The following is a 27,318-nucleotide window of genomic DNA, read 5'->3' as shown; positions in this document are numbered from 1 at the left end:
CCAATGTCCACATCATTAATGAAGATGTTGAACAATATGGGTCCAAGGACAGAGCCTTGGGGGACCCCACTGGTCACAGGACACCATGATGAGTGACTGCCATCAATTACAACCCTCTGGGTCTGATCACAAATCCAATTTCCCAGCCAGTGGATCGTGGTGGACCCAAGGCCACAATTGGCCAGTTTTGCCAAGAGGTGATCATGGGATACCAGATCAAAGGCTTTTTTGAAGTCAAGATGTATGACATGAATCTCTTCTCCCTTGTCCAGGTGATAGGTCACCTGGTCGTAGAAGGAAATGAGATGTTCTCCAGCTCATTCTCAGTGCCATTCTCTATAGGGTTTTCTTTCCTTCTGGTGTCTCCACATTGGTTAATGAGACCTGTGTCATGGCCATCAGTATAGGGAGCTCCCTCCCTGCACTCTCTATAAGTGATGTCAGCACACATATCATGGCTTCTTGCTTATCAAGCAACCTTTTTATAAATGACCACATTTGAGATACTACATTAGTCTTTATTGAACAGCTTTCCATTCAAGAAAGAAGAATTAGAGAAAATTATATAAAAAATGGGGTGATCTTTATGGTTAGAGTAGTAGCCTGGGACTTGGTAGATCTAAGGTGAATTCCTGTCTTTGTTACAGTTCTGTTACGTGACCTGGGGAAAGCTACCTACTCTCTTTGAGACTCAGCTTTCCTTTCCTAAAATGAAATAAACTTCTTTCTCCAAGCTGTGATTTCTCATGTCTACTTCAGTTATGAATTTTTTATTACCCTATGTGTTTGAACTGCAGCAATTAAAACATTTTCAATGAACCTTTTCTTTTTTTTCTATTGAAAAAAAATGCCAATTTGCGTGGACATATTTTGTGGCCATATATAAGTTTCAATGAGAACGTCATAAAGAAGACTTCTCCCATCCAGAATAAAACTTCCAAAGGGAGATATGCATCCTTAGCATAGCTGATTGTCCCATGAGTAGCACACTGATGCAGGATCTAGGATTCAACGTCTGCAGAGTCATTTAAAACAGGAGCTTTAAACCTGGGCCTCCTGTGGTGTGGGATCTCCATTTCTGGAAGCTTTCGAGAACAAGTTAAACAAACATTTGGCTGGGATGGTGTAGTCAGGGATGACCCTGCCTTGAGCAGAGGACTGGACTCAGTGAAGTTATGAGGTCCCTTTCAGCCCTACTTCCCTATGATCCCATGTACCACCAGAAAGTGCTTTCACCACCACTCTGCAGAGACAGGTTTGCTTCAGTGACTACTTAATGTTTCATTCTGGACTGAAATGAATAAAAATGTTAAAACCCTGGGGTTTTTCATTTTCTTGTTTGTGTTATGTAACTATGGTTTGCACACTGTCCATCACACTGAGACCTTTGTTTTAGTTTTAAAATCTGTATGTGAAAATACATTAAAAAAAAAACAAAAACAAAAAAAACAACTCACCAAATTTACCAGAGAACACCAAATTACTCACTTTGAGGAACACCCTCACCTTTCATTGCCAGGTGCAATGTCAGCTCCAAGATGTGTCCAGGATCTCTTAGGATAAGCACTGTGAATCTCCACCTTCCCATAAACCCCTGGAACAAATGAAAACATAAGACCAGTGAACATAAAGAACTTGTGCCTTAACGAAGAGCCATTTTTGAGTCTTCTCTCTTCAAAAGACTTTTGAACATTTCTGCATGTTTTTCATCTGGACTGATCCTGTGAGAACAGCAAATGAATATTCATTTCAGTTTGACAGGGAAGGTTGACCCCACAGTTGGTGCATTTACATGTGTGCTTTAATGCACAGTAGCATATTTTACTGTGCAGTAGAATGGCATGGCAAAAACCGTGCTAATATAACAATGTGCAGTAAAATTAGCTTACAGCACATTAAGCATCACTAAAAAAGCATCTGCTTTCACTACTGTGCATTAGGGCAGCCTAATGCACATTTACTTAGTACCTCACATTAGAGGGCAGCTATACACGAGCACGGCAACTGCTCTGATGAGATTGAATTCCAGTGTCAGAGCAGACTTGATTAATTGATTGCCATGATTGGCATGCAGACTTAATTGCCATGCTCCAGCAGCCTCCTGAATCTCATGTATCAGTGTCCCCATGCATAAAAATGGCAGTGGTTGTGCTTGAACTAAATCTTATTGAATGAGCTTTAGTTCAAGCACAACTGGCATTTTTAAGCATAAGGATGCTGATACATGAGACACAGTGGTGCTTTGATTAAAGCAACTCTCAGAGCCGCTCTAATTAAAGCACCATGCCCCTGCCCTCAGAGTATGTGTAAAAGTGCCCAGAGGTACCAAATTTAATGCACAGTAGCAAAAGCACATTAATGGACATGCAGACTCACCTGGTAAGCTAGATATAGATGATTAGTGGGAGACTTGCAATGCCAAGCAAGCACAGCCATGAAACTCCCAGTAATTTAAATCATGGAGCTATGTAGTGAAATGCCAAAGTGGATTTGAAAAAAAATTTACAGTTCTAAAATCAGGACCAAGAGTTGAAATATTGAAACTTTTCACATTAAGAAATGTTGTAAAACATTCAGTTTGGAAACGTCATAATGTTTGGCTGTTAAAATGAAACGTTTGTGTTCCTGCACTGATTTAATTTCCGGTTAAAATGAAACATGTTCAAGTTCCTGCACTGATTTGTTTTTTCCAATTTGTTGAACTGCCCACTGTTTCACTCAGTGGACAACAAAAGTGCAGCCAACCCTGTGTTACCTGATTAACGTGTAGGAGCAGTTCTGTTACCCCGTCTGGCATGGAAGTGTTCCCATTATAGGGTTAAGGAGCTACCTGCACATCTTGAGAGGGTGATTCTTTCTATAAAACATAAGAATGTAAGAACTGCCATTTACTAGATCAGACCATCCATAGGTCCATCTTGCCTGGTATCCTGTGTCACACAGTGGCAAGGAGTGGAAAGGGAGAGCCAACAGGGTATGACCAAGGTTTTTTGTCACTGTTCCTCTCTCACTTGCACCCTCCAGCATTTAAGGTCTTTATTCTCTCTAAAGATGGCTCATGCACACCCAGAAGGTGTAACAGAATTGCTCCCATATTATAGTTAAACACTGAGTCAAATCATTATTAAACTGCATTTCCCTGTGGTGACACATTGTCTCTTTGGAGCTGTAGTTCTGGTGCCTGAAAGTACACTTTTATTTCCCCATGGATTAACACCCCTCTCTAGATTGCCTCTCCTTGGATGCATCTGGAACAGGGTACCTAGAGAGGTGGTGGACCCTCCATCCTTGGAGGTTTTTAAGCCCCAGCTCAACAAGGCCCTGCGTGGGATGATGTAGTTGGGGCTGGTCCTACTTTGAGCAGAGGGTTGGACTAGATGTGGCCTCCTGAGGTCCCTTCAACCCTCATTTTCTATCATTCTATGATCCTCGGTCACATGATTCCCATGATCTACCATGCTGCTTTGTGGGAGAAGACCGAATCGCATCATACGACACGTAGCTCAGCTAAGGAAACTGAAGAAAAGACGCATATCGGGCATTTGAACTACAATACCCACGAGGCCATATTGCCACCATGGAAGAATATGATCTTATATGAACTCACTCAAAACAAATGGTCCAGGCCAATTCAACAAACTGAAATATTTTGAGTCAGTATCATTTGATATCAATACAATTGTTACATTTGCTGATAGCCTTGTCAAAACTCTTCCACAAATAGGTTATAGTGACCCTACATAGTACTGGGCTGAATAGCTGTAAATTTGACTATTCCACTGAACAGGGGGGTTTTTTGTTGCCAGGAAAAAGCATACCAATAGTTCCTGGGTAGACATTTATTCCATCCAAACGATCACAATGAATTCCATCAGATGCTCGAAGAAAGATGAGCAGGTTTAGTCCTCTTTCTAGGGGATGATGAAAAGTACCTGCAAAAAAAAAAAAGAATAAAAAACCCACAACTGTCCATTTTTTTGGTGAGGAAGGTACTTATCAGAAGGTGTAGATCTTTTTTCTAAAAGATATGTTCAGTTCACAGAGGAAGGAATTCAGACAAGTCCTATAGAATAGATAATCACAGAGTAAATTCTGGCTTTATAATCTATGGATCTGGGGAACTTGAGTTTAGTAGTTTAAGTTCCTACTAACCACAAGTTTTACACAGGTGCTTAAATGTAAGGATATGTTTATTTGCACCTTTGTTGAGCAAAGCTTTTAAGCACATACTTAACATCACATGGACTTCACTGGGATTAAGCATATACAGGGCATGTCTACACAGGGCATTTACTGCAGAGCTGCCTAATTTGTTCTGCAGTAGTCTCTGCGTCTACATGTGTGACCCTATTAGGCCGCAGGAAACTAATAAACAGCACTATTGGTTAGTATTTGTCAACATAAATATGATCCTATGACAGCATTTTAATGAGCCGTAATGCACATGTAGATGCTGAGGGGGCTAGCTGGGGTATGAGGGTGCTTCAGTGTGGAGGTTACCTGCCAGCTAGCTCCCACACTGGAGACCTTCATGCCCCAGCCATCCCCACCAAAGCACGTTGAGCCGGGTCGAAGAAGTCCCAGGTTGGCAGGCTGTCCCCCCAGATCCCCTGCCAGCTGGGGCTGATCCAACCTAGCTCAACATGATAAGGTCCCACGCACATGTTCAAATGGCATACCCAGGAGCAATAAACTCCAACACAATATGCACCAGAGTTTATTGCTTTGAATTAATTGCATGTATAGACATACCCACTGAAGCATTTTGTGGAATAGAGGCTATAAAATAAACTTGTTTTCTGGGTCACAACCCCACTTGCTAAGTTACAGGTCCTCAAAAGTAGGACAGATGAAGTAATGGGATGCTGACAACGTTAAAAAATATGTGATGCAAATACATATATTGATACTGTATACAAATAAGTGAGAAACACTTACCAGCCCTCATTATCCTATAGTGACAGAGAGATTCTGCACTGAGATCCAATTAAACAAACATAGGGATAAAATTGGATGGAAAGCAGCAAAATATTAGAGCCTGCAAATATTATCCTATTTAAATACATATACAAATATTGTTTTCAAATCAGTTTACATCCAGCTTTGCAAAATCTATGATACACATGACAAACTACATAGAAAGTTTTGTAGCTCATCTCCCAAGCAGTACTGTATCAATTAAGCAAGAATAGTTCATGGTATGATAATAAAGCACATCCAGGGTATGATGATGGCACAGTCTTGTGACTACAACCAGGAGTCAGGCTATGTGTACTGTATTTTCACCTCTCCCACTTACTGAATCAGATTCAGCAAGACCCTAAATACAAGAGCTTCAGGTGTGCAACTTTAAGACAAACAGGAGGTGGAGGTACTGCCTACCTCCAGGTTCAGTACATACTTGTAGAAATCAGAAAGGCTAAGGACAGACATCGGTTTATCCTGGGTTTAACTGTCCCGGGCTTTGACTTGCATCAAAACAGGCACAGGGTGTACAGCTTGAATGGCGTTTACCAGTAATTCAAATTAGACCTGGGAAGAAAACTGTTATCTAAGTACCCTACAGGTACTTAAAGCTGGACAATGGGCATGTATGTCTGTAGGATGGGAACAGAGGTCACCTTTGTGCCTCCATAAACATTTTTAGAGAAGCACAAAGCAAAAACAAAGTTATTCCTACCTTTTGTCACACCATAAATGCCCAAATTTATGGCCGGGACAGAAGATACTAATAATCTGTGCTGCTTTATTGCAGCAGCCATGTATCTGCTTATGGCAGGGGCTCGAGGGGCCTGATCCTGTGCACCCTGGGAATTTCTGGACAGCATTGGGGCCCCTCAAGCTCTTGGGACATCTGCCTGGCTTTCCCTGATCCCAGTCATGCCCTGGGATCTCTGCCGACCTGTGCTTCACACAGAGGCACAGGTCAGCATGGGCCCTAACACAGAGGCATGGGATGCCAGGGATTCTCTGGTTCCTGCACCACCTAGCACCCCCACACTGTTCCACACTGCCCCGTGCCTTTGCACGAAGCACAGGTTGGTGCGGGTCCCAACAAGGAGGCACAGGGCAGCACAGGAGCCCAGAAATACCTGGCAAGGAGGCATGGGACAGCGAGGGTGGACTCCCCAAGCAAAGGGAATACTTTGCCTGTTGTCCCGCATCAGGCTGCTGACAATGCGTGAGGTGTGTTTCGCCCAAGAAAGAGGATCAGGCATGGTGGGATGCATCCCACCATACCTGATCTGCTTCCATTTGGCAGTGCCTTTTTATCTTCTCTAGGCTGGAGTAGGTGACTCCTGCTCACTTTGCTAGCTTCTGCCCAGGTGCTTTGCGCACACCACATAATCTAGGGAGCCTCGGTTGTGATTTCACTAGGTGGCCAGGCACAGGAACACTCCAGTCTCTTTTGTGGAGATTTGCCCTCAGTCCCAGGAGATTTGCCCTCAGCTGCCCAAGAAATCTGAGTGCTAATAGCCAGTCACAAGCTAATACACTAACCACTGAATTACCCTTCCCCTCTAGTCACTTCTGTCCTATCCTTGCTGTTTGGATGTAATGGCACCAATTCTGCAATGAGTATTCTTCCAAGCTAACAGAAAGATGTTAATAGAGCAGAAGAGAGGAAAAATGCTAAGAAAGTTTTGGTGTGTGTCATGTCGCTCTTATCTTGCGGTGATAAGTCTGTACAGTAAACTGTATTCCAACTGTGACTTCATTTATTTCACCAAGGGTAGTTTACAGTTTCAGAAGAAAATGGCCTAGCACTAAACAGATACCAGGGAGGAAAAAGTAGAACAGTTTTTGCCCTAGAGAAATGTATACAGAGTCCAGTAAAAGAGTTCAATGTTCCTTTAAAATTAGAGATGAAATAAATTATGCAACACAAAACTGCAGCAGATGTAGAATTATATATGTGTGTGTGTGTGTGTGTATAGAGAGAGAGAGAGATCTATATAGATAGATATATAGATACATAGATATACTGTATATATAGATATCTATATCTATCTATATACAGCTATAGAGCTCTCTCTCTCTCACTCTCTCTCTATATATATATGTATATAGATAACTATCTATCTATAGATAGATAGATAGATAGATATAAAATTAGCCAGTATGCCATGTCCCTTTAATATATAAAAATTACCATCTTGGAATAGCCACACAGAGGAAACTAGTGAGATAGCTGATTTTGTATCCCAAAGAAACATTATTCTTTAAGACTCTTTTAAATTAAAATCAATTAAACTAAATAAGAAACTGCAATGTTTCCTAAAGGGGCCAGATTGATATCACTGGAGATTTAAGTCCCTTACGTATCGATCAAAGTCCCCGAAGCATCAATAGGACAGGCACTGCAATATTTCCACAGCCTTTCCAGCTAAAGCAGCTCATCTGCATACTGAGGTTCTTCCTCTAGAGGCAGGGGACAAATTGGCTCCTTCATCATCCATTCAGTCCCTGGCCTCTCTGTTGAGACTGGTGAGAACTGTGGTGTGAACACCTGCCCCTAGGGATTGGACCGCGACCAAGGATACATTTCAGAAAGGACAACAGACAGACAACAGATGAGAATGCTAGTGATCTGCGCCTTAAGCTTTATATCTCAGCCCTCATCTTCCAACTCATCCTTACTCTCTTGGATCATTTTCTAGAGTATACTGAAGACCCAACAACCCCCCGCCCCTCTATACATACCTCTTAGGAGCATAGTGATGTTACAGCTCACCCATTATGAACTCTTCCTGACCCTAGCCATACCTCATGGAGTTTGAGGCTTATAGTTTTTGATACTCTTTTTTTTTACAGTTTTTTTTTTACCAGCTTTTTTACTGGTATTGACAAAGAAATTAAATTACCTTCTTTTTTTTTCATAAACCAGTGTGCTTGCACGTGTGTGTGTGCGCGTGTGTGTGTGCATGTCCATGCGTGTGTATATTAAAAAGAATTGCATAAACATAATAATAACCCATCTTTAATTAAACCCCCCCCCCAACATATTTCTAGCATTAATGGCTATGGGGAAAAGCTTAAAAATGAGAACCCTAATAAATGAAATCAAGTTTGAATTGGAAAAGAAAGTTTAAAAAGGGAAAGAACTATAATCTTCTAAAACTCTCACAAGTTTTAAGAATTAAGAAAAACTATATAAGCAATGCTTATGGACTATTTCATTTGTTAAAATGCACCCTGGATTGGAGGTGAAGCAATGGCAGCTATAAAAACAAGAAGTGGAAGATGCAAATAGAAAGCAAATGGACGAAGGGAGAGATAATGGTAAAACATACAAATGAGAAGGTAAGTTTAAAAAAAAAAGACAAAGGAAGCAAAAGGATGCAGGAAACATCTACGGCCAGCAGAGTTGAGAACCAAAGGACAGTATTCTGCTGCAAAAGAAGCAGCAGAAGTATTTAATAGATGTTTTTTCTCTGGGAAAATGTAGAACAAATAGTCATACCGCAGCCCGACAACTAAGCACTTCTCATTAAGCAGCCAGCACTAAAATCAGACATTTTGGAGTCAGCAGGACTGAGTATCTTGCATTCAAGACTTTTTAAAAAGATGGTCCAGGAGCTGACTGGACTGTTGCTGTTATGCTCAATAAGTCTTGGAGCAGCAGAGGAAATTCCAAAAGACAGAAAGAAACCTCACATTGTGCCCATTACTGAACATTGACAAAAATGACAGCCCATCTGTTGGTCTAACATCAGTCCTGGGCATCGAATGGAATGGCTGATGCAAGACACCATAGAAAAAAGAAAGAAGAGAATATGACATAACTAATGACAATCAACATGGGTTTAGGGCAAATAACCCGTCAAACTAGTTTGGTATCTTTTCCCGCTAAGCTTACAAATTTGGTTGAGGGAGTATACTAAGGGTCTTATTGCACATTGCATGTTAAGCTTCTCAAATGGTGATTGGTGTTAGTTATAACAGTTAGAATAGTCAAAATAATAAGTATTTTATAAAAAATTATAAAAAATAGTTAAAATTAAAATAGTTGCATGTTCAGGCTAAAAACTTTCTCTGGCTGTCCCCACCCCACAGAGTTGTGACTTGTCACTAGAAGCTGATGATCAGGGGCCTGAGTAGGAGCTACAGCTCTGAGCTGTCCACACAGGACAGAAGGGGAGGGCGAGGGGACACTGCATCCTGGGATACTGGAAGATGGAAACTTGGGTGGTTTACATCTGGGGAGTGGCCACACATTTGTGGACGTGAGCTAGGTAACGTGGATCAGAGATAAACCTGCCCCGGAGTGGCATAATGTTTAGATGCCTAAAGGGTGCTTAAAACTAGTTTACGTGTCTTAATGTGTGGACAATTTAGGGGCTAAGAAGAGCTCCCTGAGCTGCCTAAAATCAAAGCCCTAAAATTTCTGTAAGGCATTGAAGATAGTACTAAATGATGTTTTGATTTAGAAACTACAGCAAACCAAACTCAACATGTGCCTAACTAGCTAGCTGATAGATCCTGAAATGCAGGTGTAAGTGTGAACAATGATCATATTTGCAAACGGGGTCCAACAGGCATCACTCTGGGATGCAGTCGTATGTGAACAAGGTCAGCCAGGGTGTGACCTCACAACAAGGCAGCTACTCTTTTAGACTGAGACCTTAATTGGAAGGTAACCTAACTCTCAGCTGCACTTGGATTAAAACATGCGCCTGAGCACTTACTTTGGACATGCTGACACAATTTAAGCTTATACTAGTTAACAACTTGTTTTTAACTGTCAAGGTAATTAATTCCCAAGGATTATTATGGATTTTTCATCACTGGAAATTTTTAAAATCCAGACTGGATATTTTTCCAAAAGATATTTGCTCGTTCCAACAGGAATTAATTCAGGGCAATCCTGTTTTATACAAGAAGTCAGACTGGACGATCACAACTTGCTGATCATCTTGCTGGGGTCATCTGATCCAGGTGAAGTGGGTGCTGGACCCGATGATCTGTAAGGTCCCTCCCAGCCCCTAACAACTTATGGATGCTTATCTTGCTGGGATCCTATGACCCCAGCTGACTTCCTGCCCTTTGGGCGGGGGGCTGGACTCGATGATTTTCCGAGGTCCCTTCCAGCCCTAATGTCTATGAAACTATGAAATTATAAAACTGTCTTTTTTGGATTTCATAACCATGAATCAACGGATTACCTGGCACTGTCATTTTATCGACTTGGTGAGATCTGTTTTGTGAATGTTTTCACAGTGAGCTGCCAGACTGCAGTGCTAAGGATTAAAGGTATGAATTCACTCAATAGGGCTGCTCACCGGATGAGCTAATAAGGAATTTTCCAGCAGAGGGAGTCCAATGGGAAAAGAAACCCTTTTGTAAAACCAACATTTTTCAAGGGAAAACCAAAATTTTCCATTTGGGAACACAGTAATGCCAGCTTCATAGCTGACCACCCGAAAGGTTCCTGTGCACTCTGCAGCAAACTGCCAGGTTCTACTTTGTTTCTCCCCAAAGGGAACTTCTTTGATAAACTTCTCCCATAAGATTAAAAAGAAAATCAGGTTTGACTCTCCAGATGAAAAAAAAATAAAAATAAAAAATGACAATTTCCTTCAGAGAAAAAGATGTTATAGTTTGCCCAGCTCTATTCACATATGTCAGGTTACTCCTGTAGATCACTCCTAGTTTCACAGCGGGTGAACTGGAGCCTCAATGCCTGCAAAGGAGGGTCTACTGAAGAAAAAAAAAAAGGAGCCAAGCACAAGTCAACTAAACTCATGGTTTCATTTTACTTGTGACTAAATTTTAGACTCGGATGCCATAGCAATGAAGGTCAGCAGCAGCAAGGACAGAAAGTGGGAGGCCTGCATTATGAATGGCCAAGCTAAGGGCCACAGCTCTGCTAGCTTAAAGGCCATAGCAGATCCCAGCACCTCAATCCACCAGTGAGGACAGAGATCCACCATACACCGTGCCCATTACATAAGAGGGATTAGGTCATGACAGTCTATTTTCTACCCTGCTCAGAGTAATCTCTTTTTGTACCTGAAATTTGTTCCTTTCCAGATTGCAGCCTGAGCCTAATTTTGTCATTGTGTTCCAACAGTTTATTTTTTCCATTGTTTTCAGATCCCAGTTTGCTTCCAGATGTTGTGCCTCACATTATTTTTGTTTTCCCTCCATAACAAAGCCATTCAAGTCTTTCGCAGGATGCTGGGTGTTTCCTTTCCCCACCACCTCTGCTTTCGCAGTCTGGTTCTCCAGGACAGCTGTTGTAAATAGGAAACAATCTCCATGCTTCTGATTTTTCTTCATGGATTTTCTCACTGGCAAATATATTTTGCTGTGTGAACTGAAGTGACTCTGGTGTCAGTTTTTATTACCTGAATGCTAGTCTTTGGGGATTAGGTTGACTAGGTTGACTCCCCACCGCATCTATGGTTTAGGGGCAACAAGGGGCGGTGGGACATTTGCTGGTAATCAGCTGATCAGGTGGCATGGACCAGTCCTCTTTTCCTGCTGGTTGGTCAGGGGCTCTTCATTGTGGATCTAGACGCCTGTAAAAGCAGCTTTAAAGAAGGAAGATGCCCAAGCCACCTTCCTCCACTAGAAGCTTTTGCCACATGAAAGAAGTAGCTGAAACCCAGGGCTGCTGCCATGACCTTGAGCCACTGCAAGAGTGGAGCTGCTGGCTGTCTGTAAGAGATGGGCATCCAAGAGATGGAAATGAGATAGGTAGGGTATACCCCAAGGGGAGAAGAAGGACCAAACAGAAGTTGGTGAGAACTGATTGATTAAAGCAGACGGTGCTATAAACATTTTTTTTCAAATGGAACAAAATGCTCATCACATTAATGACAATTAAAAATTTCTTGATATTCATAGATTCATAGACTGGAAGGGACCTTGTAAGATCACCGGGTCCAGCCCCCTGCACCAGGCAGGAAAGACAACTGGGGTCAGGTGACCCCAGTGAAGTGACCGTCCAGTCTCCTCTTGAAGATTTCCAGGGTAGGCGACTGCACTGCCCCGCAGGGGGCTTAGTCCACAGTCTGGACACTCTGAGTGTGAAGTTTTTCCTACTGTTGAGTCTGAAATGGTCTTCCAGGAGTTTGTGGGCATTACTCCTGATTTTCCCCAAGTGTGCCCTGGTGACCAGTTGTTCACTGAGCCCTTGATGTACTCCCCTGGTGTAGTGGTAAGCTGCTACCAGGTCCCTTCTCAGCCTTTTTTTCTTCAGCCTGAAGAGTCCCAGATCCCTCAGCCTTTCCTCGGATGGCTTGCCATGCAAGTCTCTGATCATATGGGTGGCTCTTCTTTGGACTCTCTCAAGCCTGTCCATGTCCTTGTTAAAGTGCGGTGCCCAGAACTGGGTGCAGTCCTCCAGCTGCAGTCTCACCAATGCTGAGTAAAGCAGAAGAATCATCTCCTTGGTTTTGCTGGAGATGCATCGGTTGATGCATGCCAGCGTACTCTTTGCTCGGCTGGCTACAGTATTGTGCTGCTGACTCATGTTCATGCAATGATCATTGCCCTAGCTCCCTTTCAGTCATGGTGCTAGTCAAGTTGGCACCACTGAGCCTGTAGGAGATATGTTCCTTTGCCTTGCCATAGTTAGTTATACTATCACAGGGATGTTGTACAACATCCAATGTGATGGGAGGTGGGGCCCATGAAACAATCTTCCCGTCAAACTGTGATCTACATGATGGAGAAACTGGAGAGCTTGGAGACACCAGGGTATGCTACAGAGCTGTCACGTATCTATCAGGTGCACTGAGTGCCCCTCGGGTCAGGCACTACCCCGCACGATGATGCGGTCATCTCACGAATCTCTTATGACCTGCCAAGTGAGAAGACAAGACAAGGAGCTTATTGCTTCTGAAATTTCCCATTCATAGAAAAAGCAGGCAAGCCAGTGCCATGCAGCTCTCATGCTGAAAGCAATGATAGAGACTTCAGAAATGTCTGGTGCTTCATTTCCAGACAATCAAGTCATGAACTAATGATGACCTCAGGCATCTTGCCTGGAATGAAAGAACAAGACTGACAAGCAGCCCTCACCAGATATCTAAAACAATATATGACAAGTTTGAGACTAAAAAAGTCTATCTGGATAATTGGTGAGAGCAGGGGCGTTGTTCTAGTTTACTTTGTTGTGACAGGCAAAAATAGTCTGCCGGCAAAGAACAGCTGGATGCTGAAAGGAAACAGAAATAAGTCTGATGAGCTGACGCTGGTGCAAATGGCATCAGCATTTCAACACCTCCTAATCAGACATGGGGAGGGGAGGAGAAATTAGTTGCTTTGCTTAGCGAGGGAATATTGCAGACATTTGAATCAGTTGTAATTTGAGAGGGGTTTCATGTCAACTCTGAATGTGGGGTCATTGAGCCCGAAGTGAAGCCTAGTTAAATCTGCTGAGAGGTTAAGGTCAATATTTTCTGGGTGCTTGTGTCTGGCACTGACTTGCTAGTGACCTTTGGTGAGTCACTTAACTTCACTGAGCCTCGCTTTCCCTATCTGTCAGCTGTCAGGTCCCTTCCAGCCCCGAACTTCTATGAATCTATGAAAATGTGGATCATTCTCTATTTTGTAACACAGAGATATTGTGGAACATGACTACAGCGTTCCTGAAATGCCATTGTAATGCTAATCATTGTATCAGGGACTTCAGCTAAAAGGCTACCCTCCCTGGCCAAGAGCTATAAGAGGTTATCCTCCCTTGTCAACCAGGTAAAGAGGAAGACCCAGAAAACAAGACAACCAATGAGTTACAAACTGTGTATGCAGGCAAAATGACGGGAAGGCCTTCAATGTCAAAAGGGTGTTAAGAGCTGGGAGCAAAGAGCTGATTCATCTACAGTACCTTTCCCCAACCACAATTTTGGCCAAAAGAAAAGAAAAGAAAAGAAAAGAAAAGAAAAGAAAAGAAAAAATCAGCTCTCTGAAAGACTTACAGGCAGAAATTGTCCAGCCTTAAATTTTATTGCAATGAACATTTCTCTTGGCTTGAAATCTATTGCTGCCTATACAATGACTGGACTCAATGATGCAACAGGTCCCTTCTAGTCCAGTGCTCCTATGTGCTATCAGTCCTGTGCTTTAACCCTCCTTCTCGCTGCTATGAGGACCTGCGTTCTCAACAGTGGCAACCAGTAACTAAGAATCACGACATAGGGTGGAGAAATAGGAAATCCGAGCAGCGGGTCCTATTTTTGACTCTGCCGTGGGTCATTGAGATGGCCCGGACAGGTCCTTTAGCCACCCCACACCTCAGCTTGCCATTCTGCAGAATGGGAACAAGGCGATTTAGCCAACAATGGCTGCAAGAGCACTGAGCCGCTCCTCCGCAGGGAGGATGCTGGGGTTTGGATCAGGTGGCGTCCGTCTTAGGCTGCTATTTGGGCGATACTGAGTGCTGATGTCCACATCTATTAACTTTGTTTACTAAACTGTCTCATTATCTATCTTGTGTCAGAATTTCTTTAGGGTGTGGTAGAATTGGACAGATGGGATGAAAAACCTTCCTTCGGGCATGGCACACACAGGATTGGACAGATGGGCTCCGAGAAGTTACCTTCGGGCCTGGAACACATGGGAGGGAAGCGGGGGGATTGTTCCCTCCCCATTTTACAGATGAGTGTCAAAGCCACTAGAGGAGTTTGCGAGCAGAGTGGAAAGATGATATCCATCTATCACCTTTGCAGCTGAAATTGGAAAGAGGCTATTTCTCTGGAGGACATCGTACAGCTGCAGATACCTGTTTGCCTCCTAATGCCACCCTCGATCCACAGGCATTTGCTCTCAGAGAGTCTATACAGCAGTGAAGTCCTCTGTGCTTTTAACTGCACTTAGGCAGTGAGGAACATTCATTTCCTTCAAATCAATCTCAAATCACCTTTAAATGGCAAAAGGGTCAGAGCAGCGAACTAGCAGGCATATTTAAAAATGCGCTGACCTCCTTTGCTAGTTTCTCAGCCTCTTTTTTTTTTCTTTCAAAGCAAAACTCAAGGCAATAAAAGATCTCTTTTGCCAAACCTGTATTAACTAGCCAGTCCCTGGAGACTAACAACAAAAAAATCTCTAAGCAGACTTCTTGGAAAGGTGATTACTCAAACAAATTCTCGTTTGAAAGTTCATAAAACCAATCTTGAGAGAGGTCAGGGAGTGACCAACATGGTGAGCCGAGAGTCCGAAGGATTCTGGTAAGTAAATAAAATCCTTGACTTCATGAAGCTTCGTGTTTAAAGAGAATTATGTGAGTAATTACTTTTCCAGGGAAAGGCAATGATTTTCTCATTGCTGACGCTATAGAACAGCCCCAATGACATTGGTGCTACTCAGGACATAAGCAGCAGTGCCAGCACTATGTCCTATGACAGTCTCTGACACCCTGTGCAGCAACAGGGACAGGCCCGGTGACACCAACCTAGCTGTGCCAGCTTTATCCCATATCCTGGCTCCTATGTTGTGTGGGACTGCATAAGTTTGTATTTAAATGTGCTTTGTGCTACTTATGGCAGCACACATAATGTGAGGCTGGGCCTACATCTGCACCGGGTAAGAGGCTCTGCTTTGAAGAACATATAACTGATGGAGGATAGAAGGATACAATCAAAACTCAGCAGTTTTATATAAGATGGGTAAAATCTTGGCCCCAAAGAAATCAATGGGAGTTTTGTATTGTTTTCAATGGGATCAGAATCACAGAAAGTTAAGGCTCAACAAGACCTCAGGAGGTCACATCTAGTCCAACCCCTTGCTCCAAGCAGGACCAGCCCCAGCTAGCTCATCCCAGCCAAATCGATTTCAACTGATAGATATGTGTGTGCACGTATGTGTGTGCATGCATGTATAGGTATATGTATACACACACATATATATTAGTCCCACCACACAGACTACCCCTCCTCACAGCTCTGAACAGAACCCTTGCCTTGACTGTATCACAGGAGAAGAGGTAGAAGAGATAACCTTATTTTACTAATAGGCCTAGCATCCTTGTCATTTTTTTTTCTCAAATCAGTACGTAAGTTTAAATCCAAGCATCAGGAATTTCTGCTACTCACTTACCTACTTTCAACTCACCACCTGCAACCACTACACAGGCTGCACTAAGGACGTTGCTGGAGTTGACTGGGAATTCTAGGCGTCCCATGACATAGAGACCTCTCAGAGGAGGAAGAGTTGTATCCACCAGGATGGCTCTGTCTGAGAAACAGGGTAGATATGGAGAACAGCAGTAATGTAGTCCAACACAGCAACATTAAGTTTTAAACATATGATACACAGCTGGAAAACAAGGAGAAAACACCTTGAGATTCTGGACACTTAAGCATGTGCTTAACTGTACTTAGACTGCAAACTCTTTGGGACAGAAACATCTTAGTTTTTCTATAGCACCTACCACAATGCTGTCCTTATCCATGGTTCTTTAGGGCTACTGCAATGCAAGTAGCAAGGAGTGATTAGTATGGCATGCTGAAGTCACACTGGGCAAATCTACACGGGCAATTAATAGGCCTGAATTTTCTCTGCAGAAATTTGAGGCTTATTAAAGAGCTCCCAGGTGCATGTCCATATGCATGCCCACTTCAGGAAAAAATTTCATCTGAGAGGAGCAGCTTGGTCCAGGGATGCTCAACCCCTTCTGAGCCCCCCTGCAGCAGCCAAGGAAAGTCCAGGCTCCCTTGGGTGCAAGCCCCTAGCTGTCCCAGCTCTGGGGCAGCTCTGAACTGCACAGGGTTGGGGGAGGTGGGAGGGAGAAGGGAAGCTGTCCCAGCTCGGCGAGCAGCTCCCTGCCAGTTGTGGGGAGATTGGATGGGCTCCAAGGGAAAGGGGGGAGCTGTCCTGGCCAGCCCCCCACAGATCAGGACTTCCCCGATCTCTGTGGGGCATGGAGAACTGTCCTGGCTCTGGGCAACTACCTCCCAGCCGTATGGAGATTGGGACCATCCAGGTTGCATCCAGATCTCCAAGTAGGCAATGTCCCACTAAGCCAGGGCAGCTCTCTCTGCCCCCTGTGGCCCCTTGCTGCCTAGGCTGACTGGGAGTAATTTTCTCCTGGTCAGCGTCTACACATGCATTTAATTAATTAATTAGTTTAATGCAGCTATTTCTAGGACCTGTATCTACAGGTACTAGAAAATAGGGCATTAGAGTAATCTATTGCACAGTAATTGTTGTGCATGTGTAGGCAGTAATGCTTTACTGTGCATTAGATTAGTAATGCACAGTAAAGCATTTTGTGCAGACCCACTGGTTTTCACTTCAAGCTAAAAGTTATCATTATCATTCCACGTGGTCTTGAAGCCATCCCTACTCAGCAAAGCACTTAAGCGAGTGCTTCAGGTCTGTTGACTTCAGTAAAATGTGCCCAGTGACTTGCTGCCTATAAACCTAACTGTGCAAACAGAACTCATTCATCCAGTTTAGTAAGACAAATTTTGAAATGGAAGCTAAACATGATCCAAGTTACATTTTTTTTTTATTACACCCAATAAAATATGAGCCATTAAACTGAAGACTTAGAAGAGGTGTCCCACAGTATACACCCTCAGCAATCCCCTTGCTTCCACAAATTACTAGTAATAACAGCAGGAATATCTGCATTCGCCCATTTTGCTTGCCACAGCAGTCAACAGAAATGTAAACACTGGCCACTACCCGGATCTGTCAAGCTAATGGTACCGAGGTGTTGAGATCCAGTGATAGCTCACTAAACTAGGGCTTAGGCTGAACTGCTCTCTACTTCTTTCTCCACAAACCCTGTGACTGGTGAGAACCACCTCTAATTAGGTGTGCTCACAGCATTTTGGAAAATCCCAGACTAATACAATTGCTTCCAAAAGCTGCCAGTGCACAGCCAGCAAACCACTTAGTGTTCATATTGGCCACAAGTGCAATGAAGTGGCAGAGGTGGCTTCACCTGGCCCACTGTACAGAATAAAATTTTATCCTAAAGTCTTCATCTAATTCTCTTTAAAGTCAAATGGCGTCTTTGAGCCTATAGCTGAAACCAACTTGGGCCCTTTCTTCATAGTTTCTAGCTACTTCTAGCTATTCTCTGCAAAAATAATGGCTTCTAGGTGTGGCATACTGGCTATCTCTGTATCACTGGATGCTTCTGAACAAATGAAAATCTAAATGCTTTCTTTACAAGGGACCTGAAGACAACACCCCTATGTCACTGATAGCTTTCTGCACATATTGTTGGCTCATAGTGCAAAAACATGGGTTGAAGATGCAGCTTGTTTTATGCATGAGCAGTTTACACCTGGCGAGAATTTGCAGCGTAAGGAAAGGTAATGACAGCTGTCAGCCCCAATGCTGGGATTTGCTATGGTTTTCTTCCCCCTGAGCTCCGTTTCTGCCAGGGATAAATATACTGAACTGGGACGTTTCAAGGAACCATGCACGTTTTTCAACTGACTTGAATCTGGAATATGGATTGGAGGCTTCAAACACCTTCAAATTGGAACAAGGAAACCACTCCACTACATGAGAGCCAGGTCTAGCTCCACCATTGCGTCTCTGACCATGACCTGCAGTGACTGCTTCAGAAGGAACAAGAAAGCACCCCAGTAGGCAAGCACATTTAACCCCAAGGGGGGAGTTTGTCTTCCTAATTACCAATAGCTAGAAGCTGATTTAAACCCTTCATCCCAAAAGTGTATTTTCCATTCCATAAAAAATAATCATCATCAAAGAATCATAGAAAATTAGGGCTGGAAGGGACCTCAGGAGGTCACATCTAGCCGAACCCTCTGTTCAAACCAGGACTATCCCCAGCTAGATCATCCTAGCCAAAGCTTCATCTAGCCAGATCTTAAAAACCTCCAAGCACAGATATTTCACAATAATCTTCAGATTTCTATCGGCTACTCCTCTTGCTCTGGCTGTTCTTGAAATTCACTTAGGGCCAGATTCTTTTCCACCTAATATGTTCCCGAGTGGCTACAGTGTGATCCTCGTCCATCCTGCCCAAGGCCCTGAAGAATAGTTAACACAACACGTGCGTGGGTTCTCCACCTGCTCGTTGCTTCAGTATGACTTGTTCTTTAGGGGTCAGATGTTGGCATGTTACAAACGTTGGTCCATTTGTGGATTTTCGGGGCTTGAACAGCATGGAATAGAAGCACACTTGGGCACCTAAGTCCACGTAGATGCTTAATTGGTGTAACAGAATCTGGTCCACAATGGCTACCCTGCAGTGATTTCCTGGTGAGCCCTTGGCTTCAGTGATGTCTTGTGGGAAAGGGCTGCACAAGTTAATCATGTGTGCTCTGAAAACTGGACCATGGAGCATTGTTTTTTCCTCCTCCCTGGATTGTCTCTCCCCATGGGGGATGAAAGGTTTCAGACAGATCAAAGTAACCCTAAACTGACTGGCCTTTGGTACATGTGGAAAATATCCAAAAGTATTTTCTCCATCCTTGTTCTGTCTGGTACAAATCCCACTGATTTCAGTCCCAGTGCAGCTTGCATAAGAGCTGAAGGCCAGTTGTTGATCCTATAGATTCAGTATCCAAAAAAACCCCCACGCCTAAAAAAAGCAAGATGGTGCTTGTGGCAGCAGTGTAAGCTGCCTGAAACCAGAGCGTGGTCAGCAAGGGCCATGCTCCAGGCTCTGCACACCAGATTGCCACCACAGGAGCCGCAGAAAGCCCCCAGAACCCAAGGTAAGGCTGCTGGGGCCAGCTCTGGTGCTGGCCCTAGCCTCCCCTACCCCACCTGGGGCAACTTGCTGCATGCCAGAGTGCACATGCCCAAGTGTACCCCAGGGACAATTATGTGCCACTGCTGTTTGTCTCCAGGGAAATGCGTGTGCACACTTGTTTGGATGCACCCATGGTGTCTCTGCTCTCATGTCCAATACGCAGCACCACTGACTACTAAAATAATGAATAACAGAGAAAAGTCCTGCTCAGCCCCTATATCCCCGAGATGCAGCAGATGGACCCACCGTGGGATTTAGCTGCCAATCTCCAAGGCATTTCTACCGAGCGGGTGTGAGGCTCGTGACATGGGAGAATTTTCACAAAAATGGTGAAACTCTTGTGCAAAAGGATCTTTACATGAGAAGCATATCCCAGTGCCCTGCAGAGCTTACAATCAAACTCAGCAGGAAAGACACAACTCATAGGGACATAGGACTGGGGGGACCACCTAGGTCATTCATTTCCCAGATAACCATGCAATAGACATTGAGTCCACAATGAAACGTAACAGAGAGAAAAGGAGAGGGTGGAAAATGCAGTTGAAATCATCTTGTGGGGGAGTTCATGTTGTGCTGCAAAATGGGGTAAAATACTGCAGTTGACAAAAGCCGTAAGTCTTTTCATTACACATACGGAGAGACGTCTTTATAAGGAAGAAAAATGGGCTCCCAGGCAAAATATTTCTGTTGAGTTTCAGCCTGGAACAGATCTTTTATTTTTTTGCTGAGCTGCACATCCTTAGAAATAAGAGTTTATACTAGAAATGCTGACTGCTCCGTAATGATGGCCTGCTACATGCGACCCTAAAACAACAACAGGAGAAATTTGCACATTCAGAGATACCTCCGCAGACCTGAGGAGGCTTCACTAGCTCAAGAGAAGTCTGAATATGAATGTGGCCAGTGTGTCTGTGTGAGAAACAGAGAGAAATCCACTTCCTAAGAAGAGCAGGGGGCTTCATTGCAGAGTAAGCTCCTCTTGGAGAGATAAGGGAACCCACACGCTTCTTACACCCCTTCCCTAGCTGCTTCCTGAGAGATTTGGTACAAAACACAGCACACTGACCAGCTACTACCAAGGACCACAACTTTGGCATCATGTCTAGCCAGGGATCTGCCTCCAGAGAAGAGAAAAAAAAAAAGTTGTATTTATTTATTTTAATTTTTCCCCCAACAAATTAACATTACAACAAACAACGGCTTCCCTAAAATGAGAATTCAAGGGCTACCTGGCATTTTATGTGTACTTCCTTCAAACAACAGCTCCCAGGTACACCACAGTCCTAATGCTTGGGCAGACAACACTGAGAACTCACTAATGACTCCAGCAATGACATAAAATGCCTTTGATCAACCGCCCTGCTATATAAAACACCACAGCATGCCATTGAATGGAAATCAGACACAACAGAGGAGCTATTATATGAGATACAGTACTCCAGCATTCATCTCTTCAAACAGAAAAAGTTCAAAGCAAATCAAAATCAGAAAATGAATAACAGAGTGGATTCCACCACTAAAAAAAAAAAAGAAAAGGAAGAAAAAATCGCCGGAGGCTACATGATATCATATCTGTAGCCTTCAAAACAACATTCCATTGCCTCAAATTATAACGTGTTCTCCTTCCACCCAACATGCTCCGTGTCAGGAGTATGTCATACTGGAAACCATAAACCAAAGCCTTGCAAATCCAAGGGCTTGAGGAGCTAATGCATTCCACCGGCTGGCCGAGACTGAAGGCTGCTGCTGCTTGTCGGCGGCGTGTCACGAATCAACTCAGCTGTCTTTTCTTCCAAGGTCATGCAAATAGGGGTTTGGCAGGTGAGAGTCCCAAAAGAAGAAAACGAATCAGAGTGGACCACCATTTGTTGTGCGAGGGGCGCTTGTGTACTGGCTGCGGTGCTGGGGAGTAAAATCAGAGACCTCCAGGGAGCTAAAACGCTCCAGCTGGGACTGAAACACATGCACGTTCTCTGTGGACAAGCACGGGGGGGGCGGGATCTGCGATATGTGTTACACGTGTGCAAGAGGGGTCACTCAAGTAGTCAACACAGGTAAAATTCACGCCTGTGCTAAAGGCTTAAATGACCCAGGGCCCACTCAACAAAAGCAACACATCCCAAACACTGTGCATGGGTTTCTAAGCGTAAATGTGACTAAAAACAGCAGACAAAAATATGCTATTCCTATAATAATCATGTTTAGTGATGCTGTTTCCTAGAGAGGATTCCTGCTCCCTTCATCTTAGCGATGTAAGCCTGGGAGGTAGGCCTTCCAACTCCCATTTGACAGATGAGGAAACCGAAGCATGGAGAGTGTCTAATGTCCCTGGGCATTTTTACACGTGCTCCGGGAGACATGGGGAGGTGCTTTAATTAGCAAGCCACTCTAATTAAAAGGGCCCAAGCATCATGTGTATCAGCATCTTCCGTGATGAAAAATGGTGGCGGGGTGCTCATCGAACAAGCTTTAGTTCAAAGTGCCTGGCCTCCGTTTTTCAGTACATGCAGAGACGGACACAGGTATGGGTGAACCGGGCGGCCACCCAGGGCTGGGACAAAAAGGGGGCCTGAAAATGGTATGTTTTTTGTCGGATTATCATTATTATTATTATTATCTCTGGCATAGGGGGGCCCGATCACCTGGGGTCATAGGAGTCTAGGTATGGTGCTGAGTGCAGGGACACTGATACACGTGATGCTAGAGTCTGCTGGAGCACAGTAATTTCCGCACTCCGGCAGACTCGATTCATCGAATCTGCTCCAACATGCTGGATTTCCAGCGCATTGGAGCCAGCTCCTCACACTTCTATAGGAGCCCCTTTTGTTCAAACTTCAGTGCCGCCACTACCAAACTCCAAATAATCAAGGTAAGGAAACTTGCCCCACGTCACAGAGGCAAGATGGAGCAACTCAAGGAGCAGAACCAGAGCTCATGGTTCCTACTTCTCATGAGACCGACCTCTCGCTGCATTTAAAAAGACAGACGGTGACAAAAATACTGCCTGGTTTCAGAGGCCTGTTGATTCCAAGCTGCTACAAAAATGGGCCAGATTTACTTGGGCCGCAGATACCTAATAGGATTATCCTGGAGTTATTTCCTTCAGATTCTGTTTCACAGAAAATTTACTTTGCAGTAAAGCATGGACACATGACCGTCTCTCCCAAGCTGACTGTCTGCAATAGGCCCTATAACAGCACCTGGTCACTAGGGCAGAGGAAACTGGATACCCTGGATTAAAATGGACCCTAGTAGAGTTCACACGATACAAACTGGTATAATTTTCACGAGTGTAAATTTACTTCCTGCTTCCTCAGAAGTAACTTTGCACTGGCAAAGAGCATCTCCTCCAAAGTAAATACTGCACATTGTGTTTGCTCTATTTTTGCTCTGGAATTGACTTAGAGCTAAATGCCCCATGAGACACCCCGAAAGCCTGAGATGAACTTTTTGGTTACGATAACTTTCCCAGCATCACATAACATGCCGATTGCGAGGACAGGTTTAAACCCCAAACTCCTGCTTTGCCTCTTAGTGCAATTCAGCAATTCTAGCGGACTCTTGTAAAAATTAGAGTTAGTGGAAAATGCGCAATATTAAGTGGTCTCTGTTTCAACAGTGGTGCGCCTCAAAAGATGACTGTACTTTAGGGAAGGAGGTCAAAGTCGAGAGACTATGACTGCAATAAGCACACCAAGTAAAATATTGGATATCTTTAAGTAGCAATGAACTCTTAACTTACTTATAATTTTTAAACTACTGTATAGGCAGACACGGTTTTTTTACTACATTGCCTTCTCCTGGTCCCTGCTTCCCCAATACAGCAGTACTTTTTTATACAATGCTTAGTGAATCTGTGGGAGTAATTGCCACAAACGGTGGTGGAAGTGGGTGAATATAGGTTCAAAACGGGACTGGATAAATTCATGGTAGGTCTATTAATGGCTATTGAACGGAAAGCTTGGAGATGTTTCCTCCGGCATCTCTAAACCTACAAAGGTGGGTGACAAGGAGCGTCCTGAACAGGGGACAGATCACTCTGGAGATATCCCTTCCACCCTGAAGCTCCATGAAACTATGAAAAGCAAATTACTCCACTACAAGGACAATTCTCCCCTTGGGGAAAGGATGGGAGAGGGAATGAAATGAGCCACACATGAGAAGAAGTTAGTCACATTGCTTAACACATGATTGGGAGGCACTCAAATATGAGTGGTACAAGAACCTACTTAGCACAAATAGAAAAAGGCCAACTTGCTTCTCCTTGGGATTTTCAAATAAATAGCTCATGATTTATACCAATTGTGCCAATTTTTATCTTTGCACTGGAGATTTCTGTAGTAAAGCCTTTAGGAAAAGCAGGAGAGAATGGATTTGCAAAAACTTTGGTCAAATATAGCTTCCCTGTTTCTCAGTCGCCATTTTCAATGTGAAAAAAAAAAATTCAGTCATCTCTACAGTAAGTTGAAAACCTAAGGTATAGGAATAATTCACCTGCTGTAGTGAAATAGCAGGGTGGGCTCAACTTGGGGTATCTGGATTCAGGCTTTTTTTGTACACTGTACCATAACTAGGGGATGGCAAGTGGGGCACCAGCAGTGATTTAGAGGGGGAAACAGAATGGCAGCCCCTGGAGAGCCCACACCGAGAGGCCTAATGCAGTCAGCATGCAGTGAGCCTGTCCACACGGCAGCATGAGCCCACACCACAGCAGCAGCAGCAGATGAAATGCGATGAGCCCATGCCATGACTCCCCCTGTTTTGCAGAGCTCAGCACAAAATCCATACTCTGCCCATGGTGCCACAGTTGCTGGTCAATAAAATTGCTGGGGTTATACATTGCTGGGATACACATCTGGCCACGCAGTTCTTTTGCAATCTTGGTCGAGTCATTTAGCCTCTCTGTGCCTCAATGTGTCCTCCATAAAATTGAGAACTGGCACTTCCCTATCTCAGAGGGATGTTGTGAGGGCAAATACATGAAAATATCAGGAAAAGATGAGATCCCATGGAAACGGGATTAATTTTAGTGCTACATACAGAATACCACGTGACCTAGGGAAGTTGTGAAATCTTCATCGCTGGAGGTTTTCAGGAAGAGGCTGGGTAAGTACTGGTCAGGGATGATTTAGGAGTAGCTATGCCTGGAGTTCTTTGTAAAGAGCAACAGCAGGAACCCCAGGGATCCCCTACTGACACATACACATGTGCAATCACTGGGAAATAAAAAGCTATACAGCCAAGAGCAGGTGGATATTGGAGAGGACCATGCTCAGCAGCAGGAGAATGAAGTAGAGCCCCACAACCAGCTTAGTTATGAAACAAGACTAAGGCAACTGAGAAAAGACCATAGAGGGGATACAGAAAGGGGAGCTCTGGCTGTCCAGGTACAGGGTGCGGTGGATGGAGTTACGCTTGCTGCCCCAAAGTTGCAGAGCTGAATGGAAGGTGTTTGGTTTGCCCAGGCTTCTGCGCTTTGCTGGTTGCTAAACGGGGCCAGGAAGGAGTCTTTCCCCTCCTGTTGCTACAAGTGCTGGGTGGGAGGGAAGAAGGGGGAGGGGGAGGAAGAATTTCACCTTTCTCATTAGCATTGGGCGTTGGCCATGGCCAAGACTGGGGATTTTGACTGGAGTGTACCGGTGCTCCCACTGAGACTAAAACCTGGAGGTTCCTGGTTAGGGGGCCTTGCCCCTTCACTGAGGGTCAGACCAATTGCCACATCTGGGGTCAGGAAGGAATTTTACCCCATGGTCAGACTGGCACAAATTGCGGGAAGAGTTGCCCTCCTCTGCAGTGGGGAGCATGTCCCTCTTCCTTGGATCTCTCAAGTGCATTTTAATGACTCTTGCAGTGGTAGGACTCTGACATCCCTGTTCTCCTGGGTTTACCTCTGGCAGGTTAAGGTGCTTTTGGAATATGCCTTCTCGCTTTGCAACAGGGTTGATTGTTTAGTTTTAGGAATAGGTTAGATAAGGACTTATATAGGATGTTTGAGTGATAAGGGATGATCTTCCTAGAGCAGAGGGTTGTACTAGATGACCTTCAAAGGTCTCTTCTATGAATTCTGTGATTCTCCAACCTAATATTATTTGGATCAACTATGCCAAAATCTTTCAAACACTTCAATGTAGGTATCAAACGTGGCTCAATAGGGTGCATGAAAGAGATGCAGCTTCTGAATCAGAATTTTCTAAATATCTGAATACTGGAAGATGCAGTGGGAGAGGAAGGAGCAGGGGATGGAAAATCTTGGTGTGGAAGAAATCAGACTTCGCCTTGTGTTTGGTATTTGAATTCACAGACTCAGTCTGAGTTTATTGGCGACTATACCATACGCTCGTAAGGAGGAGATCTAAACAGAACTCCTCCCCTCTACAAGGTAACATACCTTTTTATACCTAAAATTGTTTAAACAAAGCATCCTTGAAAAGAAAGTCAGGGGTAAATCAGAACAGTTGCTTGCTCAGCAACACGTTTTGTTTTGAAAACTGTTATCACCTTTATGTTTTTAGGAAAGGAAGAACATTTGTTCCAACAGAACTGTGCATGGAGTCATAATAAGCAGAAGGGTTTTTCTTATTTGAAAACATTTTAAAATACGAAGCAAGACCATTTTTTTTTCTTCACTCTTTTTTCTTAGTTAAGTTGGAGGCCTGGATAAATCTATAGTCGGATAGAGGCCTGGATAAATTTATAGTCAAGTTAGAGGGGCCTGGATAAATCTACTTCAATGTTCCCTCCTTGGTTTTTTTTGGTATGAAAGGTCCAATATACTAGATATTTATAGCCATTAATCTTTTGACTTCTAACTTTTCTTCTTCTTTACTGTCAGCTATTTTGACATACATGTTATACACTTCGTTTCTTTGCACAGAAGTTGATAAGCTATCTTGCATGTGCTTAGCGGCACAATTTAAGCAGCAACGTATAAGCATAAGCACTAGGCATATTCCAATAAAAATAACAGACAATATTAACAATCCATGAGCAATAGTTGAAGAAAAACATTTTGATGAACCTGCCTGGGAGGGAGTGATGTTCTTAACCTGTTTTGAAGCATAGTCTGATTTATAAAGTTCTTTTTAGCTGGTGAGTGTTTAAGTTCATATAAGATGATCCAACTGGAAAAACTGAGAATCACCCAAGTCACGACTAACCAACCCCACTGCAGGAACCAGGAACTAGGTAGAGGCCTTTTTCCTGTCCTGAAGAGCATAGTGGTGTCGTTGGGGCACATCCTCTTCACTCTGTAGTGACAAATCCTCTTCACCCTTTTTACCTTCCCTGCAACCATCCAATCTCTGCCAGCATGAGACAGGATAGTGAGCCAAATGGACCTATGGCCTGATACAGTAAATGGCATTTCCTGTGTTCTTTTGTGCATGCATACTTCAGCCAATTGGAGTACAGATTGGAGCAAGGTTGCATACCTCCTGTATATGAATGAGAACTAAACCCCTGATTTTTCAATTCAGTGGAAGATCCAAGAAACTGGGAGGTGAGGAGAGGGGAAACATTCAACTTGACTCAGAAAGAATCTTTTTTTGAAATTGCCCAAAATATAAGTGGCAATATTTGACACAGAGCAAATTCCACTGACTTGGAAAAAAAAGTGCCATTTTTGGAAG

At 43.7% G+C, this 27,318-nt stretch overlaps 1 protein-coding gene across 13 annotated transcripts in view; it reads right to left on the bottom strand.

Moving 5' to 3' along the window:
* Positions 1 to 27,318, bottom strand: part of PKHD1 (polycystic kidney and hepatic disease 1 (autosomal recessive)) — a 484,191-nt gene that overhangs the window by 138,729 nt on the left and 318,144 nt on the right. For 12 of the 13 annotated variants that reach the window (XM_019520930.1, XM_019520934.1, XM_019520940.1 and 9 more), the window contains 3 exons: positions 16,045 to 16,182; positions 3,819 to 3,932; positions 1,507 to 1,594 (listed from right to left, as the gene is read on the bottom strand). In XM_019520930.1, the coding sequence (XP_019376475.1) occupies positions 1,507 to 1,594; positions 3,819 to 3,932; positions 16,045 to 16,182 (340 nt within the window). The remainder of the gene's footprint in view (positions 1 to 1,506; positions 1,595 to 3,818; positions 3,933 to 16,044; positions 16,183 to 27,318) is intronic. The other variant, XM_019520935.1, reaches the window with a different exon arrangement.

The sequence above is a fragment of the Gavialis gangeticus genome, unplaced genomic scaffold (genome assembly GCF_001723915.1).
Source record: "Gavialis gangeticus isolate Ggan-Ray unplaced genomic scaffold, GavGan_comp1, whole genome shotgun sequence".
Taxonomy (NCBI): Eukaryota; Metazoa; Chordata; order Crocodylia; family Gavialidae; genus Gavialis; species Gavialis gangeticus.
This window is presented reverse-complemented; position numbering and strand designations above follow the sequence as displayed.